A 17,217-nucleotide genomic window follows, 5' to 3' on the forward strand; every position below is an offset into this window, starting at 1 on the left:
CACACACACACACACACAAAGAGAGCGCCGTGAAATCGAAATGCTGTTTGTTGACATACAATATTCTTTTACAGCTCGGTTTTCCGACCGGCCGAATACCCCCAAAAATATGTTTGCCGTAATTCAACTGTGACCGCGCGGGGACGCATTACAAAGAAACCGGCAGATTATGGATGATAAACAACCGATCCTGGAGCACTATAAACAGAAACATAACCCGCAGGAGGAAGCATAAAAATCCATCCATTACTTAAAAAGGAAGCCTGTCAAACAGCCGAGAACTTCCAGCGCCGCGGCGTCGTACCTGAGTCGGTGGCTGTGATCAGCAGGACGTATTTCCCCCGGACTTCGCGGTCCAGAGTCTGGGTCAGGCTCAGCTGACCGCTGGACGACAGGCTGAAGGCGCCCTCGTCGTTGCCGCCGCTCAGCATGTAGCTCAGCTGGCCGTTGGCACCTTGGTCGTCGTCTCTGGCAACGACCTGGAGAAAAAAAGCAGAAAACGGGGCCTTTAGGGAGATTTTCGAGAAACCAAATGTTTATTTGGGATAAATGGAACAGGAAAGCTGGTGGGAGCTGCAGTTCTGGCATCGGCGCTGGAAAACGGGGACATTTTATGCGCTGAGCTCGAATACGAATTTGAGATATTTCCAGTGATTTAATTTCCTTGACAGTTCAGGAATAAAAATGTGAAATTTTGCTCATTGATTTGAATGCATTTAAAACCACTTTTCTCTCCACGGAGGCTACGTAAAACTAATCGTTGAGTATATTTGGCTGGTAATTGTACTTCATAACGTTTCTAAAATTCTTATTAATAAAAGCGTTAAAAGCAGATATTTTACATCAAATATGTCACTACTTCCAATGCTAGCGTTAGCATTTAAACTGCTTGAACTCAAAGGCCATGCTAACACAATACAGAATGTTATTGTTGTCATCCTGTATTGTTTTATTGCTTATTATTGATACAGTAATGTTCACTAAGCTATTAACTCTATAATAATGCACCATTTCACAGTGTAACATAGTGGAAAATACCATTTAAAAACAAAACTGACACTGCTTCAGCTACTAGCTTATTTATAGCTAATAAAACAGACTTCGCTCTACTTGTGCTGCGTCTACTGATGGTCTTTTGTAAAGTAAAGTACCTTTAATTGTACAGGACTTGTACTTATATTCCATCACTGGAGACAAACCCGTGTTTTTAGGCTCCTAACGTGCATAAAAAGTTGACGTTTATGTGCACCGGCCAAATGACCTAGCTGCTAGTTGCTGGATTACGGTCTTTTTTTAAAACTTCACGTCAGGAATTCTGAAAGTTGAGCATTCTTGCGAGGACCAGATTGCTCCTTTTACAACCACATAAATTAAACCCTGGTTGGGAGAGACCCAGTCTAACCACCACCCTTACTTAGTCTTTTCACTGAAGCAGCTAAAGGTTTAATTACCATCACGGTGCTCAGGAGCATGATGAAGGTAATTGTCGGGGGAAGGAAGATCGTTACTTATTCACTTTGTCTAATCAGACTTTCCCAGGGAATCCACAAAAAAAAAAAACGGGAAACCGGAGCATCACGAAAGGTTTCTTACCCCCCTTTGGAACTCAAGACCAGACATTCTTTCAGCTTCTGGCCAGTCTAACTCGCTCGCTCAGTGTTGTGCCCGATGCATTGTGGGTTCCCCAGCCCTTCCTGTCGTGCACGCTACAGACAGGCAGCGCCAGGTTAGCGCACAGATGTGAGCTCTTGTGTGGCAAAATAAAAAAAAAAAACCCGACCACATATGCACCATTTCCATCTCCTCGCATAACTGTTCCCTCATTTCCTCAGAAGGTAAATGGAACAGCCCCCCCTTCACTGGAAACCAAGTGTTTCCATTTTTTTGAAAAACTACATATATATATATATGGCTCATTTAGTCATCAAGGTGGTAGCCATCACGGATCCTAATTGCCTCATCAAGCCTCTTAGCCTCGTTTCATATTTCAGTCAAAAGCCCACGGAGCTCAAATTGGGCAAAGCAAATTGCAGCCACGTATAATTTTCATTTCTGTCAGATATTTGTCACGCCACTTGACAAAATAAGACCGCCGTGCTGAGTGGTTTAGTGTGCAAATACTGCTCGCATACCTGCACTTATTACGTTAGCATTAGCACAAATTTAGTTAAGGCATTGACCTGTTTGAGGTTTCAGGACTGTCATTCAAACCTCTGTCGGGTTCCCACTCGGGACGTCTTGTCTGCGAATGTTAACGACGTCCTGACCGCTCCAATTCAACGAAGGCTTGGACAAAAACAAAATACACACTGACCTGCAGGATGTTTTTCGGCAGGCTCTCCAGGTTCTCCTGCGCGTTGACGGTGTAAGGGGAGAGCTCAAACGCGGGCGAGCAGTCGTTGACGTCGAGCAGCACGATGTTGACCGTGGCGCGGTCCACCCTGGGGCTGCTGCCGCGGTCCGCCGCTTGGACCACGAGGGAGTAGGAAGAGCGCGCCTCGCGGTCCAGCTGCTTGGCCACGGAGATCACGCCCGTGACCGAGTCGATCCTGAAATCAGCGTTGCTGTTGCCTCCCGGGATTGAAAACCGGATCTGGCCGTTGGTGCCCTCGTCCGCGTCCGTAGCAAACACCTGGATGACGTCCGTGCCCGTCAAGGTGTTCTCCTCGATCTCGATGTCGTAGATGTTCTGCGAGAAGCTCGGCGTGTTGTCGTTGACGTCCAGAACCGTCATGGTCACGTCCATGGTGGACGACAGAGCGGGTTCTCCTTTATCCGTGGCCACAACCGTGAGGGTGTAGTTGGAAAACTCCTCCCGGTCCAGCTCCCCGACCAACCTGACGTCTCCGTCGACCGTGCCGATGCTGAACTTGCTACCGTGGGGTCCTCGCAGCGAATACTCGACGTAGCTGTTGGGTCCGCTGTCGGCGTCCACCGCCTGAGCGGTGAACACCACCGTGTCCACGGGCGTGTTCTCCTGGATGTAGGTCATCCTCTGCGAGGTGAAGGTTGGCGGGCAGTCGTTGACGTCCAGCAGGATGATCGACACCTGGGCGGTGCTGGTGAAGCGGGTCATGGGAGGCGGAGCCAGGTCGTTGACGGTGATCACCAGGTTGTAGAAGGACTGTGTTTCTCTGTCCAAGGCCTTCTTGGTTTGGAGGACCCCTTCCTTGGTGATGACAAAGTGACCCTGGGAATCGCCCGAGGCGATTTTGTAGAGGAGCTGGGCATTAGGGCCTGGAAAACACACAGAGAGCAAGTTTGAAGCAACCACATATTCTATTAATAATTAGCATTTCTTGAGAGGAGCGGTGTTGAAGGACGCTCTTCACTGGTGCTTTCCCTCTTTTGTTATTTAAGCTAATCTGCGGAATGCTTTCTATCATTTCATACGACCTTGCTTTACAACAACACAGATATCATTGGAGCGGAGGTCAAAAGTGGATATTTCTTTGGAAAGGAATCCATTGTTCCAGACGCAATTGTTAAATTTGCTGAATGTGTCGGAACGAAGCACCTACATGCATGTTATCAACATCCATTTCCACATATTGTACATGTGGAGCAGCAGGGGGGGGGCCTCGCTTGTCCTCCACAGTGGACGGATCCATTCATGCGGCGTGACAGATTGCGATCAAGAGGGAACGCCGCGGCAGAACTGATAGTGCCATTGTGTCTTTGTGGGAAGTCCCTTACAACTGAGACATTAATTTGAATGACAAGTCAAGTTTGACAAGTTTGACACAGTGCACCAACCTAACCTTGAAATCGGGCCTAATCCGCACCACTCCACTGGAAGTGTGAGGGGGGAGGGTTAAAATGAGCTTAAATTGAGCGTCTGTAATTCAACTCAACGGGGTATTCATGTGGAAAGCGTCCGCACCTTCCCACACTCCACTGTGTATTTTACAGTACGCAAGTAATCCCTTATCAAAAGCTCGAGCGCTACTTCCACTGGAGTTTAGGCTCTACGGCCGTCTCGAGACAGAGTCTGACGGGTGGGGTCAAAGGTCACGGCTTTAGGAAGCGCTAACAATGGAGGCGTTTTTATGTCGACTGCGGTGAAGCAGCGGCGGCAGTATATCTGTGAGGAAGACGCGGACTGTGGAGGAGGGATGAAGCCAGACTCCGGCGGAGAACCAGTTCAGCGTATTTCCCAGGAATGTAGGTCAACGTGACCACGTTTTGGGGCCTCGGCGAAGCGGTAATTACAGCGGAGGAGGAGAGTGTGGCGGCGACCGTTTTCGGATACCGCGCGGCTATTTCGCAAAAAACACACAGAGCCCACCACCCGAAAAAAAACGCAGAAATAAACTCAGGGCCACTTAATCATACGCTAAAGATGCTATTTTTCATCAAGTCGCTCAAGCGTGGTGCGACATGAAAAAAAAGGAAAAAATACAAAATGAAATGCAGGGTTTGAGAAGCTGCTGTGGAACCGACTCTCATAACAAAATGACAGGCCAACATTAAATTAATCTGCTCCGGGTAACTCGCGATTGATTTATGCGCCGATCTGAAAGTAAAGCGCGTCCGTGCTCGACATTCTCACACTGAGATTGTCCTTAAATATACTGACATCGCTGGGATTTAACAGCAATTTAGAACGTGATGTACATTCTGTGGCTTAATGCAGCTTTTCCTGATGCTCGTTCTAAGTATAGTGTTTAAAATATGTCCTTATATTTGAGTAGAGTCAAATCAAACAGAGTAGCAGCACATACGGAAGCAAAAAGACTTGTTTTTGGTACGTCCCCTTGAGCTGTACCATGTCATCTTTGAGTTGGGGGGTAGCACATACTGTACAGTATCACAGAAATAAATAAACAACCATAAGGGAATGACAAAAAAAGAAGATAAGAAAAAAAAAATAAACGCATATAATAACGTTAAAACCCACAAGGAGGTTAAAAAATTGAAAAATATCAGCAGAACAGACACAAGCTGGGAGCAGTGGCTAGCACTGGGATTTTAACTAGCCACCCTCCACTTATTCCATGTATTGTTGTTGTTGTTGTTGTTGTTGTTGTACACATTGACACATCTTTAATTTATCTTAATTTTCCGTCAGATTTTAATCACTATATCGTATTTCACTGTATTTTACATCTCAAACGTTAAAGCTGGTGTTAGCAATTTGGCTAACTTCCTGTACATTTCTGCCATTAGCTGCCCCTTTTCTAGGTCATCTAACAAATTTATTCACTAATAAAAAAACTTCACAAGCAGAGATGACCGCCACTTTAGCGGTTTTGGATTAATTTTTGAGTCGAGAGCTAAGCTAGCTAAAACGTTGACATGGGCTACAATTACATCAATTCTGCTCTGGATACGCTTGCCAACTAAATGACCTCAGCGTTTTAAAGCCGTCCAAAAAGGCAGGAAAATGGAATACAATTTAATTTCTGATTGGTTCTTTTCGGCTAAAACGTATTCTTTATTTACTTGTACGTACCGTCATCGGCGTCACTGGCCCCGACCGTGATGATGCTGGACCCGGGCGGCAGACCCTCGGAGACGGACGCGCCGTACGCGGTGGCGTTGAAGGCGGGCGCGTTGTCGTTGACGTCCAGCACGTTGAAGTACACCCGGACCGCGCTGCTCTGCCCGCCGCCGTCCTGGGCCCTCGCCGTGAGAATGTAGTACTGCTGCGACTCGTAGTCCAGGGGCCGCGTCACGTTGAAGACGCCGGTCACCGGGTTCAGGAGGAACGTCTCGTCCTCGTCGTCGTCCTCCAGCGAGTACGTGACCTCGCCGTTCACCCCCGAGTCAGAGTCACTGGCCAGGATCGCCGCCACGATGGAGCCTGCGAGAGTCACGGCGAGAAAGTTTAGATTTAACTGCCCTACTGAACAAACTGACTTTAATGTACCCGCAGGGGGTTATTATGGGATTTTATTAATACCAGAGACTTCGGGATTGTGTTGCCAATTGCTAAAATAACAAAAAAAAAAAACGCTATGTAGGAGCCAGTGGTGTTTTATGTCATGAGGAAAAAGCTCATTTGAGTTTATCGTATAGTACCAAACTTCTTTTCCCTTCTGCCTTGTTATTGAAACAATGAAAGGGATTAAGGAGCTTTGCCAGATATTTGTCAGTGTTACTGTAAATCCCGCTGGTCGACGATAGATTTCCACATAAATCAAATATCAGTTACTGTCATCTGCGCCGATTAAACCCTCAATTTTCCCCACGTTGAGTGGATTTGGAAGAGCTACGACGGTCGTAAATATCGTGTTCGAAAGACAGTTGAAGGGAAAATTATTCCTGTAAAATGACACAGAAGACGTTGCTCCCAAAAGACTTGATGACCTTAGAACACAGGAGTAAAACTGCCGGCCCGCGGGCCATATGCGGGGCCCCCCCAATCGATTACATGCGGCCCCCCACTTATTATTATGTTATAATGAAAACATGGCTCACAACCTCACTGTCTTTTAAAAACCATACTCAACAGGAAGTCGGCCTTTTTTGAATTTCGCCGTCCATTTTGGCTATTTGCGAATCTATGTACTACGTTTGTACAAATCTATGTAGGAGCAATGTTAGCATGGTTTTGCGGATTCAAAACGGCGTGAACATGGCAACCATTGGCGAAATTCAACCATCCGCCATGATACAGGAATTGCCCTATAACTCCGGCATAGATTGAATTCCACCGAATTTCCCTGAAATTTGGCGGGAAGACCAAGCATGTCCTCAACTCAACAGGAAGTCGGCCTTTTTGAATTTTGTCGATTTGCACCCTTAGTAAATGAGCTAGACACATCGAAAAGTTGACGAAAGTTGTTTTTTCCCCCCCCTACTTTTTGTTCTCTAGGCCCGGCCCCCTATTGACCATACTAGCTGTTCATTGGCCCCCAGGTCATTTGACTTTGACACCCCTTTGCCTTAGAAGACGCGTGGAGTAGACCGTACCTGACGCCATGTCTTCGGGGATGTCGAACGAGTACGTGGGACGGGAGAACTTGGGCGCGTGGTCGTTGACGTCCTTCACCGTGATGTTCAGCCTCATGTCGGACGACTGCTTCCCGTCGTCGGCGCGCACCAGCAGGGAATACTTGGACCGTCGCTCCCGGTCCAGTTTCTTGGTGGCGATGAGGTCGCCGGACTCCGGGTCGATGCGGAAGCTGTCGTCCGCCCCGCTGATGATGGTGTACGTCACCAGAGCGTTGGGACCCTGAGGGGGGGGGGAAAAACATGGGAAATAAGAACGTTGGAAGTTAAAGATGAGTGGGAAAACGTTGTCAGAGCACAACGTAGCATCAAAGCAGCTGCGTCTAGTCGGGGAAATCAGATTGCTCAGCACATGTTCTCGTGTCTCGCGTCTCCTCCAGATCAAACCACCTTTATTATTCTCGCATGAATGGAACTCTTTCACTCCTCACCTTTCACACACAGATAAAAGAGAGAGAGACGCCGCACAAAGGGAAACCTCGTCGCTTCAAAAACGACACGACAAAATCAAATCAAAGCGGCAGAGTCGACGCAAAGCAATTACGCCCGCGACAAAAACGGCACGGCTGCACAAAAATCAAGTTAAAAGTCACGTAAAAGGATCAATAAAGTATATCAACAAGTGTGTTTTTACCTCATAGCCGCATATGGTAAATGGTGTTGTATTTATATAGCGCTTTTCCAGTCTTGATGACCACTCAAAGCTGCTTTACACTACAGTTCCCATTCACCCATTCACACCCATTCACTCACACTTTCATACCCATTCACATCAAATGAATCGAACCCACAACCTTCAAGTCGAAAGATGACTCGCTCTCCCACTGAGCCACAGTCGCCATATATTTCATTAATGGAAGTTCAACATATGTACATTAACGTAAGAGACTGAATACGAAGATGTAAAAGTCTAAAGTTTGCTTTTTTTTGACAAGATATTGAAAAAAAAAAGGTTAAAGGTGCCATATGTAAGAATGTGGCCAAAAACAGTTACTACATTCAAATTCAAAATACCTTAAGGTCTTTTAGGTTTCATTTTCTGACGTAACTGGCAACCCATGGTTGCTCGGCAGCTGAGACTCTACTGACTGCAATGATTGGTAGACGGCGGTAGGTGGCGCCACATGCCAAAACATGATTTCAAAACATAAACATGATTTGCAGTCTGCAAAATATTTTTTTTTAATTAATTTAAATATTTTGTCTGTACTGTTGTTGTTGGTGAGTTCAGTTTGTTATATGAACATTATTCCTGAGTCTCTGTGACATATTAGGAGGATTTTATGGCCAGTTGCTTTAGATTTATTACATAATGCACCTTTAATTTATGCCACGGAATTGGTTTAACGTGACATATCGGAAAGATAAGGATCCAAAAAATGACATAATATTCATGTATTCATAGGCTAAAGGACAGGGAAGCGTTCGCGTGAGGCTTCCGAGGCTTCGGGGGGGTTAGAAAAAGGCTGAAGACTGAAAAGCGATGTGACAATGTGAACGACTGTGTCGACAGAGCCTGACATTTGTATTTGTGCCGCGGCTACAACGAGAGATCAGACGACCGTCGTCTCGATGTCGGGGCGGCTTTTCAGCAGCGATTCAGTGAAACGGAGCGTCAGACGGCTCTGGTTTCACTCGGTTAAGAGCAGATCTCTAAAAGAGACTCTTTATGTCTATGTTGTCATATTTTTTTCTCCACTGTGATGCTTTTTGATCTCGTCAGGACAAAGAAGAGGCTTCTGTAGCGAGAGAGAGAATCTGCTGCTGCTGCGTCTGTGAATCGACGATTACAGTCACTTCATCTTTATCTTAAATAAACTGTATTTAAAAAAAAAAAAAACACTTAATATATCATCAATCAATAGCAAGCACACTGAGGTTGTAGTAAACATGAAAAAAAAGTCATATTTGAGTTTCCTAAAGACCTCTAACCTGGACAAAATGTCATGGAAATCCAATAAATTCCCACAAATTTCATAAACGCACTTTGGGGGGCGCTATAGAGCCACGGGGGTGTGAGTATTACGTAATAATAATCACAAGAAGTAACAATAGGTTTTCTCACACTTTGTGCTCTTTCTTTGTGTTTTTTCGGGCCCTAATTCAAAATTCTCCGAGCAATTTCTTTGCTAGCAAGAGTTAAAATTAGCACTGGTTAACCGCCGTTAGCGCACATTAACGCGTGACGACTGGCCGAAAATAGACGTGCTTGACGTCATGGTTGCGTGCCGCCCGTTTACCAGTTAGCTCCGTTAGCTGCGTTTGCGCCTTTAGCGCCGGTTAGCGCGCCTACAGTCAAACTGCAGCTGTCTGTTCAAATTGTACGATCAAAAAACTAGTGCTAGGCACGTTAACGCGTTAATGGCGTCAACGTTAACGCATGGCGCCTTTTCCATGACGTTATGTTTACCTGCCGCGGCACCGGAGTCCAGACACCGTTTAACCAGTTAGCTCCGTTAACTGCGTTAGCTCCTTTACCGCCGTTAGCGTGCCTACAGTCAAACTGGAGCAGCGCTACAAATATGTTTACCTACGTTATGTTTACCTGCCGCGGCACCAGAGTCCAGACACCGTTTAACCAGTTAGCTCCGTAAGCTGCGTTAACTCCTTTACCGCCGTTAGCGTGCCTACAGTCAAACTGGAGCAGCGCTACAAATATGTTTACCTACGTTATGTTTACCTGCCACGGCACCAGAGTCCAGACACCGTTTAACCAGTTAGCTCCGTTAGCTGCGTTAGCTCCTTTACCGCCGTTAGCGTGCCTACAGTCAAACTGGAGCAGCGCTACAAATATGTTTACCTACGTTTTGTTTACCTGCCGCAGCACCAGAGTCCAGACACCGTTTAACCAGTTAGCTCCGTTAACTGCGTTAGCTCCTTTACCGCCGTTATCGTGCCTACAGTCAAACTGGAGCAGCGCTACAAATATGTTTACCTACGTTTTGTTTACCTGCCGCGGCACCAGAGTCCAGACACCGTTTAACCAGTTAGCTCCGTTAGCTGCGTTAGCTCCTTTACCGCCGTTAGCGTGCCTACAGTCAAACTGGAGCAGCGCTACAAATATGTTTACCTACGTTATGTTTACCTGCCGCGGCACCAGAGTCCAGACACCATTTACCAGTTAGCTCCGTTAGCTGCGTTAGCTCCTTTACCGCCGCTAGCGTGCCTACAGTCAAACTGGAGCAGCGCTACAAATAACCAGCGTACCTGTGTACTGCGTAAGTGTGCCTCTGTTTTTAAAGTTTAGCGTTACTTTAGAGACTCATTTTAACAATCGGGAGTTACGTAAACGTCTGCCGCTAACGCCGTTACCGTGCCCAGCGCGAGGTTAAAATCAACCTTGTGTTTACTACTTGTTTGTAGCTAGCACGTAACACCCAGGAAACCTATTTACCGTCAATTCAGCACGTATACGAGTATGAAAATAAGTGTTAATCTACTGATACATAGAGTTTTGTCCACGTTTTATAAGAAAAACTAACTGTAAAAGTTAAATACAGTTGAGTTAGAGTGAGACTCTGCTCATCTCGGGACCCTGCTGTCGTCAATCGGAGTTCTCCAGATCTGGCAATCCCATCAGCCACCTGGGCCACAGTCCGGAAACCCAACACCCGCAGGTTTGCCAATTAATTTTCTGATAGGGTTCAAAAGCCAAGCAAGGAAGGGGTGGAGGAGGAGGAGGGGGGGGGGGGGGTCTGCACACACACATTATGAAATGATGCTTAAGCATTTACACACACATTGTTTTAATGCACTCATTTCTCCTCTGGCCTCCCCGTCGTTCTACTAAAATACGTAATTAACGTCGAGTCCCGCAGACTCACTCACACGGTCGCCCTCTTGACCTCCACTCGAGAGTCGGACGACTTTTTTTTACAACTCTCCAAAGACACAATGGCTTGTTGGGGGGAAGGAGACGGAGGGAAAAAAAAAAAAAAAAAGACGACCAATTAAACCGCAGCGTTTCAGAGTCTGAAGCCGACTGCAGCCGCAGAAGGAAACTCGTTTAGCAGATGAGCGGGAGGCGAGCGGTTCCTATGAGAAGCGAGAGAGAGGTGTGAAGCAGACAGCGCCTGGCAGGGAGCGAGCTTCCTGTACGCAGCAGCAGCAGCAGCAGCAGCAGAGGGTCGAGCGAGCCAATCACAACACAGACGGCCGAAAAACAAGCCAGCTTTAAGATAAAGCCGGTACACGATCGCGGCAGAAACAGGTCGCTTTATTGGGCGCAGAATGACACGTCTACGTCACACGTTTGACGTTTTATGCATTCATTTGTGGTCATGATTTATATATATATATATATAATTTTTCAAGCAGAATTTGTTGAAATTTTTTTAAATTTCAATTTTCATTAAATTTCAATTTTCTTGAGGTTAAAAAGAGCATTAAAACGTTCAAATTATACATTCGACAACTAGTGCTAGACATGTTAACGCGCTAGTGCTAGGCACGCTAACGGCGTCAACTTTAACGCCTGTTTCGTTTCCATGCAGACTGACAGTCGGAAAAAAAACGCGCCTGACGTCGTGTTATGTTTACGTGCCGCGGCGCCAGAGTCCAGGCACCGTTTCCCAGTTAGCTCTGTTAGCTGCATTAGCTCCTTCAGCGCTGTTAGCTCCTTTAGCGCCGTTAGCTGCATTAGCTGCGTTAGCTCCTTTAACGGCAGAAACAGGCCACTTCATTGGGCGCAGAATGACACGTCTACGTCACACGTTTGACGTTTTCTGCATTCATTTGTGGTCGTGTTTTATATATATATATATATATAATTTTTCAAGCAGAATTTGTTGAAATTTTTTTAAATTTAAATTTTCATTAAATTTCCCTTTTCACTTATTTTTTTCTTGAGCTTAAAAAGAGCATTAAAACGTTCAAATAATACATTCAACAACTAGTGCTAGACATGTTAACGCGCTAGTGCTAGGCACGCTAATGGCGTCAACTTTAACGCCTGCCGCGTTTACGTGCCGCGGCACCAGAGTCCAGGCACCATTTCCCAGTTAGCTCTGTTAGCTGCATTAGCTCCTTCAGCGCTGTTAGCTCCTTTAGCGCCGTTAGCTGCATTAACGCTTATAATTTGCCCAAAATTTCAAAAACAAGCGGCTTTAAGTTCGAGGCAGTTCAACCTAAGCCACAGCATCAACAACACGCCTGGTAATTATACGCTCGCAGGCCACTTTATTAGGTACAGGATGCGTAACGACACGTCTTACGTCACACGTTTTGACATTTTCTACATTCATGAGCTGTTATTTTCTACCATTTTTGGAACCAGAATTTGTAAACGCAAGATTTCTCTCTCTTTAAATTGCCATTTTTCTCATTTTCACTCCTATTTCTTGAGGTTAAAAAGAGTAAAACACTTTCGAATTATACATGCTAGAATCAGAATGCTATGAATTTGATTCACAGCACCAAACTTTCACTGAATGTCAAGGACAAGCAAAACCAGCCCTCAAGTTTTTTGCCTCAAATCAAATCATTATTCAGCCAATCGCACGACTCCTCTTACTTAGAACCCGATATCCCAGATGTGAAATTCTGGGGGTTTGTGAACGACGTGTGGCCAATTGCAAAATTTGAGCATGTTGAATATAAACTGTATATTATTCATAGTCGGATTCAAATGGAAAAATATTACTATAAATTCACAGTCACAGTGCAGGAAACAGCCACATTCTGACGTCATGTGTTCTTTATGCAGGTGTACCTAATAAAGTGGCTCTGGAACACATTACTCTCTCACACACACACACACACACACACACACACACATGCTGCTGCTAAAACACCCATTGTTCCACTTTTTTCTTCATTAAAAGCGTGTTTTTTTCCACATAAGGTCAGACTTGCAATAAAACACAGTGGCAGTCGTTTCCAAAGGGCAGCGTAGTTTCTTTTAAATGAGGCCGAGAAACATTTTCTTTAGACAAAACCATTTTTTTTTAAAAATGCAACCATTTCCTGGGCAGCAAAAAAAAAAAAAGCGTCTAAAACAGCGTTTTTAATTCCCCCCCCCCCTCTCTCTCTCACATGAATCGCACATGTAAGCATTGTTAAAGTGAACCCGGGGATCACTGTGATGTCTGAATTCGGGGGCCCTTCTGTCAGCTGGCCGACAGCTTGGCTGCTCACACACGTGTGGCTCTTTCCAAAGTAACAGCAGCGGCGGCTCCAATGCGTTCCGTGCGCTCTGGTGTCAGCGCGACTTACGTTTTCCGCGTTAAGGATGTGGGCAAAGGGAGGACTTTTTTTTTTCGTATCTGGCTCGGAGTAAAAAGCTGGAATTTGTGAAACACGCCGGGGATTCTGGGAGTTGAAAGACTTCTACATCCTTATTTTTGCATCTGCAAATAAAAATAATGTCTAATTTTCAACATACAGAGCGAGAGAAACTGGAGTTCCGCTTCACAGACCGCAGGCTTTGTGAGGGGGAAAAAGTGACCAGCGGCGGCGTTTTGATTTTCATACCATATGTGAAGCCTTTCAAGATCAAAGCGGGCGAGCGTTTGGTGCTTAAAACAATTAAATCGTGTCCCTAAAATCCCTCGGCTGCAGAGACTGACCTGATCTCCAGGTCTGAGCTTTACGCTCAATCTTAGACTTTTTGGTTCTTTTCTCACAGAAAACAAAAAGTGAGGGCCTGAGATTTCTTCTCACTACAGGATTTAATGTCCGTATCCTGTGTGTATATAAAAAAAAGCAGCTAAAAGATGGAGCTTTTTACTAATCCGGTGTGATGCTCGTGATGTAATGTGAACTATTATGGACTGTCAGGAGGAGCAGGCCAACAGAATCAATCACTGACCACTGAGCTGTGTGTGTGTGTGTGTGTGTGTGTGTGTGTGTGTGTGTGTGTTCTTGTACTTGCGGCATACTGAGGACCAGTGAGGGTTTTTAGCCAACAAAGTGAGGTCTTTTTTATGGAGTGAGGACATTTTGGCCGGTCCTCACTTTGTTTTCTTTGAAATCACTTCCTTAGGTTGCTATAACATGCTATACTCATACTCATACTATACTATTTTGTCAAAAAAGAAATTCAAATTTTGGACGACATAGTATAGTATACTATACTAATATAATACTATACTAATACTATTACTTTTAGTAATAGTATTACATTTTTTTTTTCAAAATTTGGACCAAATTTTTTTTTTCAAATGTTGGACCAAATTTTTTTTTTCTAATTTTTTTTAAATTTTTGGACGACATAGAATAGTATGACTTTTTTTGTCAAATTTTGGGTCAAATTTTTTTTGTCAAATTTTGGACCAATTGTTTTTTTTCAAAATTTGGACCAAATTTTTTTTTCTTCAAATTTTGGACCAAATTTTTTTTTTTCAAATTTTGGACCACATTTTTTTTTTCTAATTTTTTTTAAATTTTTGGACGACATAGTTGACTTTTTTTGTCAAATTTTGGGTCAATTTTTTTTTGTCAAATTTTGGACCAATTTTTTTTTTCAAAAATTTGGACGCAATTTTTTTTTTCAAAATTTGGACCAAATCTTTTTTTTCTTCAAATTTTGGACAACATTTTTTTTTTCAAATTTTTGACCAAATTTTTTTTTAATTTTTGGACGACATAGTATAGTTTGACTTTTTTTGTCAAATTTTGGGTCAATTTTTTTTTGTCAAATTTTGGACCAATTTTTTTTTTTGCTGGTCCTCACTTTGTCAGCAACCCAGTCCTCAGTATGCAGCAAGTACAAGAGTGTGTGTGTGTGTGTTTGTCAGGTTACATCAACACACAAGATAGAAAATGACAATTCTGATTCAATTCTCTTTAAAAAAAAATTGATTTAAAGCAATTTTAGCTCCAGAAACCTGGAAACTTAAGCTCTCACTCTCCTGCACCAAATCCCATAGAGAAAATGAGCGTTTTTTTAGCTCACGCGGACACGAGCTGCTGCGCGACCGCTGTCTCGTTTGGTCAGTTTGTGTCGCCGAGGTGAATCCGAACACAGGATTTTAGAAGCCGAATTTATCAGATAAGAAATGTGAATTTACAAATTGAGTTTGTAGAATTGTGTTTTCTCAATGGGGTTTGGTGCGGGAGAAAAGCGACACAAAAAACACCAAAAAAAAGTGACGAACGTATTCTGAATCCGTCCTGGAGTGTACACTTTATCAGATGAGTTTATTAAGTACCTAAAATCTGGTTTTCCTTGTGTCTTCACTATCTCCTTAGTCCGTAATTGTGTTATCTGCGTAAATAATGTGTTTTTCTCGTCAATTTTGACTGGTTTGTTCAACTATTTGGTAGATTCTATTTTATTTTGAAATAAATATATAGTCAATAACATGTATTCTACTCATTTCCTCACTCTTTTGTGATAACTTTTCCACGTTTCCTGCCTTGAATATCTGCAATTTACAGAAAATGTTGACTTTTCAGGTATCAAGCATTTTTTTATCTACTGTATTGTGATACAATAAAACACCCGGAGAGCATACTTTTTAATTCAAATCGCTCCCAGGTCGACTTCTCTGACAGCAGCGGAGTGGAAAACTGGCACGGAGACGTAAAGAAAAAAAAACACGGCGAGACGGAACAGAAGCTTCACCTCGTCTGCGTCGGTGGCCGTTAGCTGCATTATCTTGAAGCCGTCGCCGACGTTCTCCTCGATGGTCACGTCGAGGATGTCGTTGGGGAAAACGGGCGGGTTGTCGTTGACGTCCTGCAGCGTGATCTCCACCTGCAGAGGAAGTAGTAGAAGAAGAAGAAGAATAAACACCACAGTTTCCGTAAAACTGAGGCCCTGCTACAGCTGTTAGCACGTGATTCACAGAGAAGCTGCGCCGTGAGTGGAAACTTAGCGTTCTCTGATTCCACAAAGGCTTAAAGGTGCAGAAAACTGTTAAATCTTGTCTAATTTAGTCATTTATTGAGAACAAAGCTGGCACTTCAAGGTCAAATCACAGGAATGATACACTTTGTTAGGTCAAAACTAGCTAGCTAAGTGAGCTAAGCTAAGCTAAGTGACCTTTTAACACAGAGTGTATCCATGACGACATGTTTGCATTACCATAGTTACACAACGGTTTATGTTGTTGGAAAGCTAGGTTTCCGAAAGCTAAGAAATTGCCAATTGTCCAAAGTGTTTTTTACACTAATTTCACCTTTACATACTTTCGATTTTTGGCCTGTTTTTGTACATCGGGACAAAGACTCGTTTGTGTAAATATGTTTTATACTGTTCATATTTTGAGGTTAACACGCAAAAAAGTGTCGGTCATGTACAACTGCGGTGTTTTTGATGTTTTAAATTATGAAAAACACTGTTTAATTTGCAGTAAATTGTAAATAACTGCCAGATATTGGAAGTTTTAAGTATTCTGGAAGAAAACGAGCAGAAGCACTGACTCACAGGACATTTCCTGACCCCTTCAAGCTTAAAATAAACAAAAATGGACATTTTGAAGCCTTAAAAATGTGATTTAATCTGTGATAAAAATCTCAATAGCTCCAAAAAAAGAACCTTTAGTTTGTTGCGTTGGTGGCTAACTGTAGCCGAGCGAGAAATAACATATATCAGACCAATACAAATATGTACAACATCATTTTTCTGTGGCCATTACACTGTTCAATCAGTTTTAAAAGGTCCAGAGTGGACATTTACGGGTGTTTATTGGTAGACTTTGGTTTGTAGAGGTATGTGTGCACTTTAAAAATAATCAAACCGAGATATGTAAGGTCTTAAAATAAGCCTTTGTATGTACCAAGAGGCTTACTTTACAGAGGCTGTAGACAGTACCGTTTGTTATACGCAGTGTCACCATTAGATGTCACTAAACCTTACACACTGGACCTCAAACATCATAACACAAAGTTGTCTATTGGCTAACTTGTGTCCACTCTTCCAATGACTTAAGCAGCGCTATAATATTAGAAAAATAAATACATATTACAGCATAGAGTGAGACTTTTATGCCGTAATAATACGTTTCCACTACAATCCGCTCCACCTCATCCGCTCCACCCCATCCGCTCCACCCCCCCCCAAAAAAATATGCATTTCAAAGCCAGTAAACACGACTCGCGCTCGAATCACAACAGACGTTTTTGCTACGCGCTCTCCTCTCTTGTTAATCGCCTCCATAAATATGGAAAAGCCGGGCGTTTGAAACTCTCTCCAGCGATCGCATCTCCATTAATGTTGACAGTGATTATGGTAATTTCCCCCGAGCCCGGCATCATCGTCGTCGTCGTCAACCTCTCGAAACACACACACACACACACACACACAGAGAATCCAAC

The 17,217-nt window shown here is 43.9% G+C and overlaps 1 protein-coding gene across 1 annotated transcript in view; it reads right to left on the reverse strand.

Annotated features, from left to right (window-relative positions):
- fat4 (FAT atypical cadherin 4) overlaps nt 1–17,217 on the reverse strand; it is a gene marked incomplete at both ends in the record, with an annotated part of 133,775 nt that overhangs the window by 44,125 nt on the left and 72,433 nt on the right. Inside the window, 5 exons of the mRNA XM_083890634.1 lie at nt 305–479; nt 2,315–3,237; nt 5,456–5,806; nt 6,919–7,180; nt 15,524–15,655. Of these exons, the coding sequence (XP_083746760.1) occupies nt 305–479; nt 2,315–3,237; nt 5,456–5,806; nt 6,919–7,180; nt 15,524–15,655 (1,843 nt within the window). The remainder of the gene's footprint in view (nt 1–304; nt 480–2,314; nt 3,238–5,455; nt 5,807–6,918; nt 7,181–15,523; nt 15,656–17,217) is intronic.

This window comes from Microchirus variegatus (assembly GCF_963457635.1).
Source record: "Microchirus variegatus genome assembly, chromosome: 6".
NCBI lineage: Eukaryota > Metazoa > Chordata > Actinopteri > Pleuronectiformes > Soleidae > Microchirus > Microchirus variegatus.